This window comes from Aphis gossypii, chromosome 3 (genome assembly GCF_020184175.1).
Source record: "Aphis gossypii isolate Hap1 chromosome 3, ASM2018417v2, whole genome shotgun sequence".
In the NCBI taxonomy this organism is placed as follows: domain Eukaryota; kingdom Metazoa; phylum Arthropoda; class Insecta; order Hemiptera; family Aphididae; genus Aphis; species Aphis gossypii.
In genome coordinates, this window is record NC_065532.1 from 17,631,730 (window position 1) to 17,652,026 (window position 20,297).

Here is a 20,297-nt window from a genome sequence, read left to right on the forward strand (position 1 = left end):
TAGTAAAATTCGACAGATAATACATAAAATTACGTGACTAATTTACTTATTACATTGTTTTACTCGAATATTACAAACTTATAAGTAGGTATTATAGTACACACCAAAATCGTAAGTACGATAGGTTCCAAGTATCGGTCGCCGCCGTGGAAGCATATTAAAGAACTGCAGTGCGTCTATTTCTATTCCAAGGACGTACACGTGAATTATAAAATTGTATATTACTAAGACAAACCTATTTTGACACACTGCCTACAAATACTTGATACTTGGAAAATAGGCTGAAATTTTTTATACTTGTGTACCCATTATCAGTTCGTCACTTCCTACTTCTGAGTATTGGTCCACGAAGTATATATACTTCATCAGTTTCCTTTGAAACTCTTTAGTTCCAGCGGGAGCGTTGCATCAATAGTCCCAATATAATATTATAATATTCTTTTGCATGGAAATGGGCATATTTGTAACGTGCCTTTAATAGTTACGTAACGCATATCGTACGATTTTTCCGTCACCTTGGCCGTACAGTCACAAATCTGAATAATTATTATTGTTTTGCATTCAAGTAATAATTATAATTGTCAATAATTTATGTAATAAGTACGTACCCACCTATATATGTGTATATAACGCAATAATACGCTTAGGTAGACCGGTTTCATTCAACCTGACCTGCGCCTATGGAATATTATAATAAAAAATATACAAAGGTAAACATAAACTTTTTACGACCCGCAATGGCTTCTCGGAGTTGCAAATTTCGTTAAAAAAATAATATCGTGTATTATGCATATATTTCGGATGTGGTTGAGAATTGTATTTTGTATATAATAGTGACGACGTTAAGAATAAAAATACTAAAGGGGCCTTATCGGTTCGAGGTTTCATTTTATTTTTAAAATATCACCATTTAATGTACCAAATACGTAGGTACAAAGTATATTGATGTTTTCATAATTTTATATTATCAATATCGCACATCCATTTAATAAAAATTTTATTATGTTTTAATATTTACAATGACTACTCATTTTCGTACTCTCATATCTTGCCATATTGCCTCTTGCAACGTTGAACCCACGGCATGTCTAATGTTTTCATAATGTCATTGCTAAAACGGAAGATTGTATAATATATACGATGTTCATTGTGAAATATAAATACATTGAATACTTATAGTTTATACATGTGTTAATTTTGTACTCATTTAACATTTATAAATATATATATATATATTGTACCAGATAAAATAAAATAATTGATATAAATAATAAATTCTCTCAAATTCAGCACTTTAAACTTATCTACAAAAACCTCAATTTTCTAATAAAAACGCAACTGCACTCGAACTAACGAGCATTTTGTGAGAATAAAAGATAAGTTATAATATAATTGTTGTTTCGTTCTGGGAGTGTATACTGTATGATATAATAAGAATATCTCGGTCTACAAGTATAAGTTCCCATATTTGAATATTTGTCTGAAAGCTTGTACGCTTACGCCATTTGTATCTGTATAGTACCTATATACCACGAGTATATGCACCGCAGTCGGCGAGTAATATTCGTAAAAAATATTGTAATCGGACATGGAACCGACGAATCAATAATATTGTAGTCTAGGCGTAGGCTATAAGCTGCCAAACTTATTAAGTCCTGTTTGATGCTATATATAGGCGAAAATTGACGTGTTTACTCAGTTTGAAGCCGACTGTATATTAATTATTAATTAATAGTAAACATGTGTAGGTTCACATCAAAATCCTTTACGCGTAAATTATGTTGATTTAATATGATAATGTTATACATATAGCAAGAAATGTAATATTTCAATAAATAAATTAACTCTGTATTTTAACCTATAAATACAATAATAACCTACACCTTTTTTTTTTGCTCTAAGCTCTTAAACGCCCTGTAAATTATGTAAAATGATTAAACATAATATTTGATACAAAACATAAAAGTAATAAGTATCATATTCAACAATATTAATAGGTTTTCAATTTGAATGTAAAATAAAATACGAAAGTATATATATATGTATTATGTATAAATAAAAAATATAAAACTTATAGTAATATGACACTAAAATGCGTAGGTAGTAAAATATTTTATCAGTATTTTACTGAAAATATAAAATGACCAACAAAAATATTAAACTAATAATAAACCTAAATACATTTAAAATAAAATACATTATAAAGATTCAAATATTTTTTGTAACTTAATATGAATTATAATGCTAATTCAATTACTATTGAAAATGTTGTTCATAACTTTATCAATTTAATTACATAATTATACATTGATTTAAGCGTCACCATTCACTTGTTTTATAATCGTAATGAACGTATAAATATACTTGTCGACTATAAATAAATTACCTTGGGCTTAGCGTGTATTGTAATTTAATAACAAGTTTATTTTACTGTTTAGCATAAAAAGAGATACATTTTGTATGAATAACTGTCTACCTTAAGGCTTAAATTCTCATTAATAATAATATAACCATGAATAAAATTACAGGTACAATAATAATTGTAGAGAATATACTATTCTTGAATTCTCGATCAGCTAGTTAGTATTAATTTGTGGGCAAGAGTGCTAAATAAATTTATTATAATTATATTTTTATTAATATTTATGTGGCAAATATAGTATGTTATTACTTATTTATTTTATTTTATTCAAGATATCTCTTAAAAATAAGTAACAATTAATATTTTATAATTATACAATTTTATTTTTTTTCTAATAGATAATATCTTCAACATTGTGAGTAAACTTTAATTTCATAATAATTAAAAAATATGACAATCAACTTAAAACATTAGTTAAATATACCTCATTGATAAATATTTAAAAAAAATATAGTAGTATCGATTAAATATTTTATTAGATACTTAATTACAATTAGATGTTACTAAGACTAGTATTTTATGTATATATTTATATATATATATATATATATATATATAATAAAGTACTATATATTAATTTAATATGTTAAAAAGCTAGGTACAATTATTATAGTTATACTTTATTATATTAGTACCTATATAATATATTTTTGGACCTAATTAAGTTTTCTATATTATTAATACCTCAGAACTTATAAGTGTACCAAAATTATAAGAATTTCTAACCTAGCCTTAAGAGGTTTTTCATTATGTTTCTAATTGTGTAATTAATTTTAGGTCACAGAAATTAAATAACTCATCACAATGTTTGAGTGGGGGTCAAGGCTCCTCGGATTTTCATCTGATGACCTTTGTACTACTCGACAACCGGGCAAAGGACTCTGGCTTTGCCGAATTGATTCAAATGAACAAATAAGTAAGTATCTAACTTATTAATAATTGACAATTGTATTATTCATAAGCAACATGATTTACTTTCATCTTTACGTATTCCAAAAAAAAATGATTTAAAATAATATATTGATAGGTATGCCATATTATTGTTAATATTAATACTGACTTATAAAAATTGCAAATAGACAACAGTTAATGAACAGTGTACCATATAATAACCATAATAATAATAAATTGTTGACTTAATGCACATTAGGTATACGGTATGTCGGTATACGATATAAAACGTAGGTTAACAGGTAATAACTTGTCAATATTTTTAAAACACATCACACATCATCTGTGCATGTATTAATGTATGAACAATGAACATTTTATGAAATTACGTTTACTATTATAGAATGTTAGATGTATCATGTATGTATATAATAAACAGAAAACAATTATTTAGGCAAATAACAAATACGTATGGCAGTATGGAACAACAAATTGTATAAGCATTAGACTAACAATAATAACACGCGGCGCCTGTCAATGTAATCATTTAAAGACAATTTTCGCAATTAATAAGTTAAACTGTAATATAAATTCATTGTTTGACTACCCAAACCATTATATAGTGCATATTATACACTATTATATTCGCTTGCGTACGTCGGAGGATGTAAAAAATTACGCAATTTATTTTCATCGTCGCCTCCGTCGTGCCTCAATGTTCTTATTATCGCACATTCGACATAACGACCTGCATGCTGCAGTTGTAAGTTGTAACGTATTATAGTGGACTATGCAGCACTATAACTATAACACAATAACTTATAAACTATCTAATTATATTTTTATCCATGCTCCACGTATGATTTAAAAAACAAGATATGTAATATGTATAATAATATAGACTACAGTAGGTACATAAGACAAAATTATAATATTATGTACTAAATCCGCATAAAGGCAACCATTGGTGGGAAACAAACTATATAATAAAAATATCCTAAAATTAAATATAATTTTTGGTATTTGATTACCTATTGAGTCCAACGCATATGTAGGAACTTTAAATTTGTACGTATATTAATGTTATATTTATATATTATTATAAATTTTATTATACGCAAACATTTTTGATTTATTTTAATATATTTATCTATTTATACTGTTTTATGGTATTTACAGAATGATGTAATTAAATTCTGAATTATATAAATTCAATAATTTCAGAAAAAAATAATCAGCCTATCGTAATATTAAAAGCGAAATAAATTACATTAATAGCTATGTATATCAAAAAACTATATCATAGAATGTATGGCTTATTGTGATATAGTCTAACAGGCCGTCTCTGCAGCTCAGAATCGTTTTCGGTATACAATGATAGGTACTTATAATATGACTATATTATTGAATTCAAATTTAACACACCCATAATAGTGACCCACTCAACACGTAATTTACAGCAAACCAATACTTATATTCTTATATTTTTTATTTTAGTATTAAAAATGTATAGTAAACATTAGGTATTTTAGTTTTTGTGACTAAAGTTTGTAATATTATGTAGAGGCACATTAGGTTGTTAAGTTTTTAGGTCTGTAATTGTCTCAGACTTCAATATTATGAGTTTATGCCCACGTCTAACTAGCACAAAAAATAATAACTATTTTACTAATAATACTTAAAGATATTAAAAATAATTTTTAGACATCAAATTTAAAAATGAATAATTTAATTTGGTATTATTATTGGAAAAATTTACATTACTGATATAATATTACATAAAACCATTAAAATAAAATGGGATTTTTTTTCCTGGAGTTAAACATTGTATACTAATAAACATAAAACATTATATAGCCACCAGGCTGGTGACGCCAGCAACTTTTACATTAGAAAGGTCATTCAATATTTTGCTTAGAGTAAAGGCATCAGGCATGATTTAAGTCAAAAATAACTTATATTATTTTAAATAAGTAGGTAATGAATGGCTTGATGAGCTATGCATGACAATTAGTGTTCATAGTGTTGAAAATAAATCAAAAAAACAAACTGAATTAATTGACAATTTTATTGATAAATTTGGTATCAAAAAATAAATTAAAGTATTTTTTATATTTTATTTCACATTATGATTATAATACAATGATATTTGTTCATTGGTTTTTGTTAAGTGATTATACTAAATAAAAATAAAATAATTTCAAATGTATGATGTAATTAACAATAGTAGAATATTATAAATTATAATGTCTTACAATTCAGCCCTAAATAGTTTTTTTTAAAGGTACTGATCTTTCTTTCACATTTGTTTTCGAAAAAAACGTTATATGCTATAAATGGGTTTTGGAACCTAGTTTAATATCATACCTCCCCTGAAAATTACCCTATAAGTGCTCTTATGATCTTGTAACCTCATGGCGAAAAACTATATATATAAGCATTATATATAATTTAATTTTTCACGCAGTTTTCCGGGCCTAATTCATTGACAATACACGAGTAGTTAATCCAGATTCACCCATTTATTATTAAATTATATAATGATTCAAAACATTACATTATTTTGGTCTACAATTCTCCTATATATATATGTATCTATTACTTTGGTTTCCATGATACGAACACCCACCGAGTGTTATCGCGGTTGCCTAAAAAATTTACATTTCCCAATTCAATTTCACCAGCTCGCGGTAGCTGTGTAAATTAAAACATTGTCACAATTATCCGACAGATATTGGATAGACAATGTCATTATGTTATTATAATATCGTCGCGCCCGTTCGTTTCTCCCCCGGGGCAGCGGGCTGTGGCAGGAAACGTATCTGCGCCGCACACCGCACAAACCGCAAACGCGCCAAGCCGACTAACTTTTTACAATCCGGAAAATTGGTTTCCCCGTCTGCAGTGACTGTATATATACACTATAATAATATGGCTGTTGCCGCGGCGTTTGACTTAATCTGATTTGTTTTCTCGTTATATGTGCGCGTGTGCATTGGGCTCTGGTGCCATGCCGCGGCTCAGACTCAACTTTTGATGAACAACAACATCTATAGTCTCAGCACTTTACTGCCCCTGGCAATTCCGAATACGCAAAATATATAATTCAATTTTTTTATGTATTTTTAAGGTTTTTGTTTTTTTAAAAAAACAAAGCATAATACGAATGGTCCAGTTGTAATTATTCAGTTTTTCAGGTTTAAATTTAAGGTGATTTCTAACAAGAATTTTAGTAGGTATATAATTTTCGTATGTATACGATTATATATATCATAAAAATAGAATATAATATATAATTTTTATACCTACTCAAATAATATACTTCAGAGTAATAACATTATATCTATATCAATATATATATAATATATATAATATATTTTGAAATACACCACACAAAATATGGCCACGAGGGGGCCCATAAGAATGAAATGGTTATCAAATGCTAGTATATACACGATTATTTTGCAACTTACGAGCATGTATTCGTATAAAATTGAAAAGGTCTATTTAGAAATTTATTGGAAGGGATTTCTAGACGGCCGTTATAGGAGTCAGTAGTCACGTACGCTCGTCCCTGCCCCTTAACCATACCTGGAAACCTTTATATCCCACTTATACGTATAATAAAAAAACCTTCGAGCTCTGAAATGATTTCCTCCGTTCTGCAGAACGAATTCTTCGAATTGTTTATCGATAAGTACGATTACATACCTTGTATATAAACAATATACGTACATACAAATATAGCATATAACATTTTCTAGAATCAAAAAGCAATATCTCAAGGCGAATACAACCAATTCCAAGTGGTAATAAACTTCGGCTTCCTCTTTCGTTTAGAACAAGCGTATGTGGGGTTCACAATATTCGATCACTGCAAATATTGAGGAAAAATGATTGTTTATATTATATGAAATATATCGAAATAAAAACAGATACTCCTTTATGTTTTTACTAAACTTGAATGTTCAGTATACATAAAACTATTTTATTTATAAAACATATTAAACCATAATCATTTTGGTGTTTTTACGAGCATATAATAATAAACCAATCCCACCAGTGTGCCACATATTAAATATAATATATTTATGTAGGTGATTGTATCCATCATCCATGGAAATTATCTATTTAAATCTATAATTAAAAAATTACCAACATATTTTAATATTTATTAATTATTGTAAGGCTAACTCAAAAACAAACAAATAATATTTTATAAAATAGTTTCGCATTAAAAGCGATAAGACTATAACGTCTAATTTATATTCAAATTTAAGCAAGAACACCAAACTAAAAGTAAACTGCAGTATGTTATTAATTATTATATTTCTATTATTGTATCGTACATACACGAGTACTTACGTGTAAAAATAATTATTATTTATCACTATACTATTATAATATAGAAATAGTGTATTATGTTTTATTGTTTTTGGTACTGCTTTATATCCTATACATAAATATAATTAGAAATTAATAAATAATATCATACCAGCTATGTTTAGATACAATATCTATTAAAAATAATTGCTATGTTGTAGGGAAATTATTTTAATTTTATTAGAAATATAATATTATTCTATATTATAATTTATAAGCATAGTGCAATAATTTAATATTAATTAAAAATATAAATTTGTTATGTATGAAATTTTCAATTATTTCCTACCTTGACTATTGGATTATTTAGACATATCTGCAAGTATATTATATTATATACGATATACCTATATATTAAATATTGAACAATTTACTAAAAAATACTATAGCCATCCTACACCTACCACCCACACATTTATTTATCATTAATTATTAAGTATGTCGTTTGAAACGATATGCATAATACATGGATTAAATCTCGACAATTTAAAAGAAAAATGTTTGACGGTTAATCAACAAACTGAAGTTCGAACCAATTATATTATAACAACATGCCTGCAAAAAGTTTCAATATAAAACAAAAGAAGTCAATCAAAACAATAGAATACAATTAACAAAAACAAAAGTTGTACAGTATTGTAATTATAAATTCTACTTCGAGGATGTTTTAAGCGTGTAGATACCATATATGTAGTCGATAAACGACTGAACGTGCAAAACCTTCAGAAGGACACTCAACCGTTTAATTTTAATGACATCCATTTTTATTTTTCCATTGTCTTGGTATTGTCTCTTTCTACATAAAAAGTGTTTTATTCGAGTTGTTGATGGGTGAATTCAAAATAATTGTATCAATAATTTATACACTCATTCATATCACAGGGCATACATTTATAAAATACAATGGAATTTTCTGTTATAATAATAATAAAATGTATTCAATTAAAAAACATAATTCGTCTTGATATTCGATGATAATTTAAAAAATTCTATTATAATATGTCTTTGTACTATAATAAAAATAAATATAATTATACTTTGATAAAAAATATATTAAATAACGATCACATTATACAACGAAATATACGATACGTATAATTTAAATTATTAAATAATCTCACTTCATTATATATTACACATCATTGGTAAATAAGTTCGACATACTATCATTATTTAATTTATGTTTTAGAAGGGACGATGCGATAATTTTGAGTAGACTGTACGCTTACACCCCAAACCATTCCCTTAGTAAATTACATGAGTTCGCCAGTATAAATATAGCTATACACAGTAATAGCAGATTAATAAAATATGTATTATTATGTCATATAGTTATATTACAATAAATTATCCAATGCGTCACGAGTACCTATTCATATTGTAATAATCTACTTTTTCCGTTTATCATTTTTCTTTTAAATTAATTCCTTTCATCAAAATATAAACATTTTTATTTTATGCCATTTACAGTATAATAAATAAATATGACACGAATTTGTTTTTTATTTTTTTTACAAAACATCGTTTGTGCATTTAATTTTTTGTATTGAGCTACAGAAAATGCTAGATTTTCAAATTTACGACCATACGATATGATTTCAGATGATATTTCTCAAATATACATTGTCAGAAACTCGCGTGTACTCTAAAATTCAAAAGCGTTTCATACACGGTTGACTTGAATCCTATACGGTATCAAGTTACACCGTGGACCTTTTAGATATATTTTTTATTTTATAATCTTCCCGGGAAGAAATCATAAATAAATCATGTACATGCGTCATGTATGAAATCCCTCCAAGGGTGACCGACACAAAGGCGATTGGTCGGATCGGTTTACACACGCACGCGCTAACCCTTAAGTAAGAAAAAACACTTTAGGATTTTATGGTCCGAAAACAAGTGTCACGGCAACTTGATGACATTGTTTCTGGTGGCACTTTGAAATACTATCGTATGTGGGAAAATGGACTTTCACGAGGAAGTTACGAATTACAAAGGAGATGTTTTAAAGATATTTTACCACACGAAAGCAACATACTTTTGTAAAGTAATATATTATTTTTAGTACGTTTTGTCTTACACTAAAACTACCCTCGAGGCTAATCCTATTTCTACTTTTATCATAATAAAGTATCAAGCATTTTGAAAAAATCGAAAAACGGTTTATACTGATAATTTTAATGTATCTGTATAACAATATCTATTGTTTACAGTTTATTTTTAATAAAATAACATTTATAAACAACACAAATTTATAATACCATTGATATTATTATATATTATACCTACAATAATTGTGTATTTTTTAATCTAAAAAAAAAAATTAAAAGTCTTTTAATGATCTTGTTAAAAAGTTGATGTGCTCATAACTGAAAACGAATTTTTATAATAAATAATAAGAATAATATTATTGAAGACGTTATTATACAGTATACCTAACACCTGCATTTTTTCTACAAAGTACATTATAATTAAATATTTTTTCTATTAATTTCTTTTTAAGTAAACTTTTTTTAATGAAATATCTCGAACAAAGGGTTAAAAAATGTTTAGTGTTAAAAACTCATTAGCATGGTAAATAGATATTGTTTCCATTAAATAAAGTGCAATGTCACTTCAAATACTTTGAGATTAAATAGGCGCGTATAACGTTTATAAACTATAAAGTATACACTATACAACACGTGCTATACTGTATACCTGGTGCATACATATCACTATATTAAACTGTCAAGTCGATAATTTACTTATTCAATTATAGCACCAGATACCTAAGTACATTTTATGATATATCATTAAAAATATTTATAAACTATGATATTAAGTAAATCGACCTTACTACAATTTTACCATGCAGCTATCCCATAAGTATTTTTGAATTTTAACAATTTTAATTAAACTTTATTAAACATCAAATATTTGATTTGTTGGTTTAATATATCTTAACAATTTTAAATATTAGCTCTCTATATTTTTTATAGTCAATCCAAGACATAGAATTTAACTGCTGTATTAGGTAATATGGAAATTATTATATTATTATATACATAGATTTATATAGCTCGTGAAGAAATTTGTTAACAGTAGAACTTACTAGTCGTAATTTTAGTAAGTTTAGACCAAAATGTTTTATGTTACGATCACATAATTTAACTTACCACATACGTCATATATCTATGTATAATGTATATATGTTTATTAGTAAAATCCGATGATACTATTACATATTATATCCTATGTACAATGTAGCATGTGATCTTCCACCTCCCCTCTATGTAAGAACAACTTCATTACAAAACCACAGACATCCCTCGACTTCAATAACGCACAGTTGATCGAATTTTTAACCCCTTTTCGCGATCATACATTACATTATTACCGCTATTATTATTGTTACATACACGTCTTTATTCATTACGCGGCTTTGGCAACCCTCTACCCCCGGCGGGTTGTTGACAATAATTATTCGGACGGGTCGCCGCCAACCATCTGTCGTCATATTATTATGTATAATACTGCCGCAGCACTGCACAAGTAACAGTAGCAGTATAGTATTATAACGGTAAATACATAAGTTACCCACCGCCCCTCACCATTGTAGCACGGAGAGGATTTCAGGAAAAAAATATTTAAAAAAAAAACAAAATAATAATAAAAATGAATCTAACCGTTTTGTTTACAACGTTTGGTCGCGTTATGTAAATATTTGAACCGCTTATATTTCCATCATAAAACTATACACATTATAATATACTGCTGAACCACCGACGCGGGTAATGAGACGGGCGCACAAGGGGAGACGCTTGTTCAAACGCCAATTTAATGGAGTAAGCGCATAGTGTATGTAAGGTACCTTTATAATATATATAATATATGCGATATACGCAGAATACGGCCAAGCACTGATATCTGTAGATATTATAATATATAGTTCGTTCTCTGTCAAGCACGACATAATCGGTATGTCAACATGCCAATAAACGAACGAGTTTAGAACAACTAGATAGATGGGTGGATATACAAGCAATAAAGTTTACTATATAACTCACGTGTTTATACCTGTGGTGGTCTCTTATGAAAAAAAAAGTTCAAACCGTAGGTATATTAATAATAGAACGTTATTTGTATAAATATTCAGATCAAAAGCTTTTATGAAAAAAGTATATTTAAAAAACTAAAAGATGCAATTATTTCATACGTATGCGTATTAATACGTATAACCACGTGGGTAACTAGGATTTAATAGACACGAGAAGTCCTATAAAATAAAAATTTGAAATTAACTATAGAGTAAATGCGTATTAGAAATAAATCTCTAAAACAAAATGTAAACAATAAAATAGTAAATAAAAATAATCTACAGAGTAATTCACCTAACATTCTCACTCCCTTTATTTCTTTTTTGATAACGCAGTTATTCAAAATATGGTTTTTTTAAATGTTCAAACATATTTATTTAATAGATCATATTTTAAAATTATTAAAATGTTATAAAATACTTAGTAGTTAGTACTTAAGGAGTATCCAATGTGAGATACAAAGTTCTTGTTTGAAAACAAGAGTCACCGTGTTTTAATGTGTTAACTATTAAACAGATATTTTTTTTTAATAATTTTGTCAAAATAAAAATTGAACGAGTACCTAGTTTTTTAATTATTATTAAACTTTGATACTAAAAATAATATATTATGATTTAATTGATTTGTTCTTTGTAAAACCATTTAAAAAAACTTATATTCCCAATATAAAGTTTTAATAACTGGAAGACTACTCGTTCAGATTTTGAACTGGACAAATTGTAGTAAATCAGGGGGTTTTCATTTGTAAAACAGAAGATTATATCGTCAATAAGGATACTTTCTAAGCAGGAAAAAAAATCTCAAGAACTTTAAAATAATGGTTTTTAAGCTTATTTAAAAATTTCAAAAGTCAAATTTTAAAAAACCACATTTTGACGAAAAAATAAGTGATTATGCTTGATAATTTAATTTATACGGTAATTAGTTATTTGAAAAATATAATATTTTATATCGTGTAAATAATTAATAAAAAAATAAAATTGTATATAAATTTTCAATTTCAATTTTTTTTATTAAATTTCAATAAATAAATATAATTCTAACTACTAACATTTTGTTTAAGTATATTTTCATAATTTATTTTTATTAATTTTTATTCTAATAACAGCTGAATACATCATATAGTTCATTAAATCCTGAATTCCTGAATAAACAGTAACCTCTATTTGTTAAAAACGTCAAATTGCTTTTTAAAAATGTATACCGTTATTTCAAATTTTAACATTATGAGTTACGACTAAACTGATAAGTACAGTTGAGTGCCAAAATCTGAATATATTAAAAATATAAATAAATAACGCAACATTTACGCTATTTTTCGAATTAATTATAACAAATAATAATTATTATACATAACTAGTGTGTATTTTATGTTATGACTTATACAAATATTAAACGATACACTAAAGTTTGGATTGACATAATAAAATATGTACACTTACCTACTAAATATAACTTTCCGTGTTTGTGTTCTTTTTTTTTTTTAAATTGCATATTAATAAATATTTCATTTATTTAGAATAAGACGTGTTTCTGATTACGTAATCTGTTTGTGCTATTTTCTGTTTCCATTTCAATTTTAGAATATGTAGAATTCAAAAGTAAATAACACTTACTTTTTGAGCTTTTCAATAGTATAATATTTTGAAGTTGACAATCACGCAAAAATTAAAGTTTTAGAATAGTTTCCCAGTGGTTGAATGCATTTTTTTCTGCGTAACTTAAAATTTTAGACAAATATTTCTAAACAGTGAAATTTTTTCGAAAATACAAATATTAACTAAATACACAATATAATTTTTTTCATATTTTCTAGTAATATAGTTACTATACATACTTAAAAGTTTGTCAGATAAAATTATTACAATGTATAATTTACAATGTATAAATATTGTATACAGTACGCTGTATTGCTGTACGCATAGTAGCTTTTATGATACGTCTATGTGTGTCTATGTCTTTAATATAAATATCTAATATATTATTAACCCCATAAAAGTTCGAAATATGATATAAAAATTATGTGTTACATTTTTTCTTATTCTTCAGTTTACGGGTTATATTTGTGTCGTAATGATAACCCATATTTCGAACTAGGTTTCAGATTTCTCCCTGTCTGTGCGTATTAGGCTAATACTATATAATATGACTTGTCACCGAAAATCTATAACGATATACTTTGGGGTTGATTGGCGTCGGCAATATTTAATCCAGAAAATGATTACTTTGATTTGACCGAAGTTTTATCGTTACTAATTGGATTGGTTCGTGAGCGTCAAAAGGAGATGGTGGTAACCACATATTCGCACTCTATCATCCCCTGTTCATCGAGAGCGTCTCACGTGTGCAGCACTCTCGTCAGATTTATATTAACAGACGGCGGGGTAGTGTTGGCAGTCCAAGAATAAACCCGATTACGTTGTCATCACGACGGCTTAAGCGAAGCCAAAAACACATAACGATATTATGGGGACGACCAAGGTGCAAGACAGTGTGAAGATGACTGTAAGGGGGGGAGGAGAAAGGTTTTCCGCGCGCGGTGGCATAACGCACTTATACCAGCCAATCAGCGTGGCGGACACCCTATGCATGTGTGTACGCGCACTTTGAAGGGGCAGAGGGTCATAACAAAATTCTATAAGTCACAATTCTCGGCAATCACTGACTTAAGGTGGATAACAACATTACCGTTCGGGATTGTTGGTGAACAAAATGAAAAAGCACTGCCACATAATAATTGATACATGGGTTTCTCGAATTTATTTTTTCCTTTTCAATTTACTACAAAAATAGTTAATGTGTAACATTGTTATAACAGACGTCGTGTAAATACCTTCGTTTAGAATTATACGTAGCTTAGGTTACGCGTTTATACTACGTTATTTCTATTTGTATATAATATAATAATTGTGTTTAATTATTATTAGGAAAACACGCTGCATTTACTTAAAACAATGCATATGAAATGTGTGCACCTACGACCTACCTACCTACCTACCATTGTTTTTATCGTATAGCAGTAAGCTAAAGTAAGATAAATACAATTTTATCGTATTTATATACATAAAAAGTGTCCTATGAATATTCATTAATTTAAAGTGAAGTGTTAGTAATGAAAAATAAACTACCCGTTCTGTCACTTTAAGTTAGTACGTTATTGCGAAGACAGCTACAATGTTCACTATACACATTACACGCATTCAATAAGCGTAAAACGTTATTTTTTTATAAGAAATTATAATTCAAAACTATATAGGAGCTACCGGCATTATTTTAAACTGTAATATTATTTTAGTATAAAGTACAGTAAATATCTCAACACTGTTGTTCAAATATTAACAAAGAAATAGGTTGAAAGTAATTAATGTTTATAATTAATAAAATACTAGATTTTACAAAGAATAAGCAAAATATAAAAGAATATCTGCAGAATTCTAGATTGTGATATGTATAAATTTTAATCAAAATAAATGTAATTATTAAAAATTAAAAATTATTAAAATAACATTATTCATATTCATGTTTACATGATATCCTCCATATTATAAATCTTTGATAAAAAAAACATATTTTTTTCTTGATAATCATAAATAAAACATTTTTACAAATATTTCAAATTTAAAGTGATAGAGATTGATTTCACAAATTCCAAAATTATACATTATTATGTTATTATAATGATATCATTTTAGATTTTGTGAAAAACAAAAATGGTATCTGTTTTCTGTAATAATGTAGCAAAATTTTAAATAAAGAATTATGTAGATATAAAGAAAAAAAATGTTTGACATCTCAGCATAAAGTGGTTATTTAATTGAGATCTACTGTATACCCATTTAGCGAATGTAATAATTACTTATTCCTTTCAAAAGAATATTAATAACTTGTAGACAAAATAATTAAAAATTACAGATTCTAAATTTAAAATATCTAATTTAAATAAAATATTGTTTTTTTATGTATATAAATGCATTTTATTTTATACAAATAACAATAGTCGTTTTATAAAAATAATAAGTTCAAAAGTTCATATTGTAAAAACTTCAGTTGGACAATTGCGTAGAAATGATGTTTATTTTCTATTTATTTTACGACAAAAGTTGTGAACAAATAAAAAGTATATCGTTACACAGTTCATTGGTTTTCGGAAACACAGAGGATATAAATTTCAAATTCAAATCAACATAAAACCAATTGGTTCACTGTACTCGTAAATCCAATATAATATAGATTCCCTTTTCAAATACACTTCTTTCACCACCGATGTCATCATTGTTTTACAGCTCGGCAGGGTGGCTATTACCAAGTGTTTTGTTGGTCTATACAAGCATTGTACTTGTCACGTCGGCTGTGTAAATGGTTTACTTTTCGGAGCACACGGTGCACCAAACAAAACTAACCCCTGGGGATATTGTACACCCAAAGTGGTCTCATATATAATATACTTTGTATGTATAAAGGCTATTACAATATAAGCGTCAAACCGGAAAATAACATACACACAGACTTTAATTGACTTAAACAACAGTAGGTAGTTGAAATGACAATGCGTTGAAAACCAAGTTACACAAACCTCATTGATACAGAAGTACAGAATAAATATATAAATAATAAATAATATTATTAACTTGCATCATGCGTATTTTGGCTTCAAATCTATAAAATATCATAAAATAAAAATATTTTTAAGTATTATACTTGTTACACACAGTGAAATGGTATCCAGAAAAGCTCCAGTGTTTTGCGGATATAATATATAGGTATAATTAAGAATAACAATAAGCTATTAAAATTTTTATTTGTGTTAAGGTGTTGCACTATTATTGCTGTAAACATTTAAAAATGTAATATCTTATATACCCATGGTATCGGGTAGAATACTGAAATTATAAAAGATACTAGTAAAACCTTCCCTGTATAAAACAAATTATTAGTTCCTCAAAATACTGGTTATAACACAGTTTTAAATATATTATAACTAGGGTTGGAAATATAGTGCGCTAAAAAAAACAAAAGATGCTTTTATGTTCTAAAAGTTAAAAATTATGCACCTATAAAATACATTTAGATATTTTCATTTTAAACAAGTTTTGAAGCAAAAAACGTTTTTATTAAATTTAAAAATTGATTGATTTCAATTTAGCGCTCTACAACGACCGGCAGGCCACAACGTTCTATGGTCGTTTTGCACAGCGAAACCCAACTTAACTTTGAAAGTTATACAAGATTACACTAATAATAATAATATAACTAGGGCTAGGAATTTAATGCACTAAAAGAACTCAAAAATTGAATTTATGCCATACATAAAACACGTCTTAAAAATCAATAATAATTATTTAGAAATAATTAGATTATTAAATGCAGCGTACAAATGTTAATTGTTATTTTTGTTTTTATTAAATTTAGTGTTAAAGGAAAAGTCTATTTTGAGTAAACCCATATTTTTTATTCTTCCATTGCGGCTTTATTATGAATAAAATCGTATTTTTATAGATACAATGTTTTCTACTAATTAATTATTGTTTATCGTGTATGTGAAAAAAAAATTAGCAAATTAACTAAATTTATTGTAAATACATACACGCAGACTTAAATATAATTAAAATATAGAATTGGTAGTACTAAAACAAACTCAGAATATTATTAAGGTTGATTTAATTTGTACATGATAAAAAGTATGAATTTGAATTCGAGTTTCCCTTAAAATTGATCGAGTTTTGGTTAGCAGGTTTAGTTCGATAAAATGTATGAAAGTTCGATTAAGTTCGGGTTCAAAAAGTATTTTAAAGTTCGGTTCGATTTCAAAAATCAAGGTTCATCATTATTTTTTTGAAAACTAATTAAAAAAAATATTCAACATTTTTTATTTTTAAATGTCTGATATATTTATATTACATAAGTATTTGATTTATACATACAAATAAATATATTTTTATAATATTAACATAATATACTATATATTATAAAGTATTAATACGTATAACTTCTAAATTACAAACCTTGCATTTCAATATTATATAAGTTTTAAAAAAGTTTATATTTGATTCGAAGTTGATGAATATCACGAATCTTGAGTGTAAAACAAATAAAGTTTAGAAGTAATTTGAAATAAAATATAGTAGGTAGGTACGTAATGTAATAAACAAATATTATTTTTTACTTTAATATAGTATAATATAAATTATATATAATCGATAAACAAAAATAAGAAGTAAGATGTTATTTATTTTAAATATTATGAGTCAAAATGTATTAAATATAGTTGTTTTGAAAAGAACGTTCAAAATACAGACATTTATATTGCGAGTATAAGTACTAAATATACGAATAACTTATAAATATACAATATAAATGCGTAAGTTGTATGTTTATATATATACTTGTGTTTTATATTCATATGATATAGTTTTATGCCACCGGATTTGATTGATATAACCGTTTTACCCTAAAACATTTAGTTGAACAATTTTTACGGAAAACTGAATTGGTAAAAAGTACCTTCTACCTACCTATAATATATATTTTTTTAGCCTTTTCAAATTCAATTTCAAGCGGCGTACATTTAAGTGTATAATATTCTTTTGGGCGAAACGAATACGATCGCGACGGTCCCAAAGGTCCCGTAAATGGCGATGTATAGCGGTGCTGTCGTGATCCTGACACCGACATTAGTTACCACCGCCTTTAATGCTCCTCGGGCTTATTTTCCTCCTGTCTGCTATCGTATACCTCACGCCCTGCAGGGATAGCCATAAACTCGGTAACCTAGCCTCGCGTTTCTATACTCTTATATGCAAATCCGAATTTGTCCCTCAACCTCCCGGCCAGGGGTGGGTCATCTAAAATCACATTAAGGTTCTTTACGGTAAAACTATGTACTTCCTTATCCTTGCAAAAATGCATGTAAATGATTGGATCATTTAAACGGATATAATTTTTTGCTTACTATAATATTACTAAATCATTTACCAATAAACGAGGAACACGTGTATTTTGTTATAAGAAAACTACAAATATCATAATATACAACATGTGGTGTATATAATATAATAAGTACCAATTAAATTATGTGAATAACCAACATTTTATACCTACCTACATTTTATTAAAATTATTCTTAAATCAATTATTGATGTAATTTTATATGGATTTCAATATTCCATATAGACAGGTAGATAATTAGATTAACTATAGGAACTGAATATTTTAAATATGATATTATATCAATATTTTGGGATAGATTAGTTAATAATTTGTAATAATTACATTATTTATATCACATTAAATAAATTGTTTTAAAAATTGAATTAAATTCTCTAAAATCAACTTTTAAATAACTTAGAATACTTAAATTTATAAATATATTACACAATTACACTTTTACCAATATAAATACAAAACATACATACGGGTAAAAGGCTCATCAAAAACTTTTCTCTGGTATACAGAAGCATAAATACCCATAAAAAACAATTACTGAAGTACATGATCATCTCACGTGCGTAATCATAAATATTTGACATTATTGTTAGGTATGGCACAAAGTAAATTTAGCTAACAACGCAGTAATTAACGTAAGCAATTTGTTAAACTATATAGAATTATTTTAAAAGTTAAACTTGTTTTGTCTAAATATAATCTTATTTTACAAATGATTAATAAACAAACACAAATGACAAATATGAAATAATCATACATACATTTTGTGTTTAAGATTGATAAAAATATAATTATGAAATTGAGCATTTTTCTTAACAATATCATTATAAATAATCTAATTTATTATAATTTATTTATTAATTAATAAATTTCAAAGTACAGTATAATAGGATATACATAATGACATGTTACCCAAGTATTGATTTTCTTATGATTTCAGAAAAAAAAACAGGAAAACAGTAAAAAAGTAAAGTGGGTACCAGGGTACCGCTCAGGTGTCAATATGTTTAGGTACTGTAATAGATATTATGCTAAAATTTGAATTCAATGATTTATCATTATATACAAAAAACAATATTGAGCGGAAACAATCTAAGAGCCTACATCAAGCTATTTTTTGTTTCTTTCAATAACAATTTATAAAAAACCTTATATTATCTTTAAGGTCTTTTTCACAGAATGAAAATTTGCTTATTGACATTAAAAAAATAAATCATAAATTTTTATAAAAAAAAAATAATATTTTATAAGTATATATATAATAATATAATTAAAACGTATAAAATATATTATCTAACAGATTATGCTAGAATTGACGTGCAGTATCAATTTTGCTCTAACTATATTAATATAATAATGTTCATAGCAAACAAATCAATGAGAACATAAGACTTGTACAACGATAATGAGTCTAAGTACTACATTTAACTGAACATAAACCAAATCAAAAGAGTTAGAATGTGGCGTTTATAATGTGATGCGGATGCCTTTAACAATAAATAGCTCGGTAATCTTGATCAACGTCCAATGTTCGTCAACTTATGACGCACATATGCTTTTTTGTTATCAGTTTATCA

The 20,297-nt window shown here is 26.7% G+C and overlaps 2 protein-coding genes across 2 annotated transcripts in view; one reads left to right on the forward strand and one right to left on the reverse strand.

Moving 5' to 3' along the window:
* LOC114131007 (paired mesoderm homeobox protein 2B) overlaps nt 1-20,297 on the reverse strand; it is a 69,507-nt gene that overhangs the window by 45,991 nt on the left and 3,219 nt on the right. The gene's annotated exons all lie outside the window — the stretch shown is intronic.
* Nucleotides 1-20,297, forward strand: part of LOC114124896 (cGMP-dependent protein kinase, isozyme 2 forms cD4/T1/T3A/T3B) — a 166,154-nt gene that overhangs the window by 35,943 nt on the left and 109,914 nt on the right. Inside the window, exon 2 of the mRNA XM_050202829.1 lies at nt 3,200-3,338. Coding sequence (XP_050058786.1) covers nt 3,227-3,338 — 112 coding nt within the window. The 5' untranslated portion in view covers nt 3,200-3,226. The remainder of the gene's footprint in view (nt 1-3,199; nt 3,339-20,297) is intronic.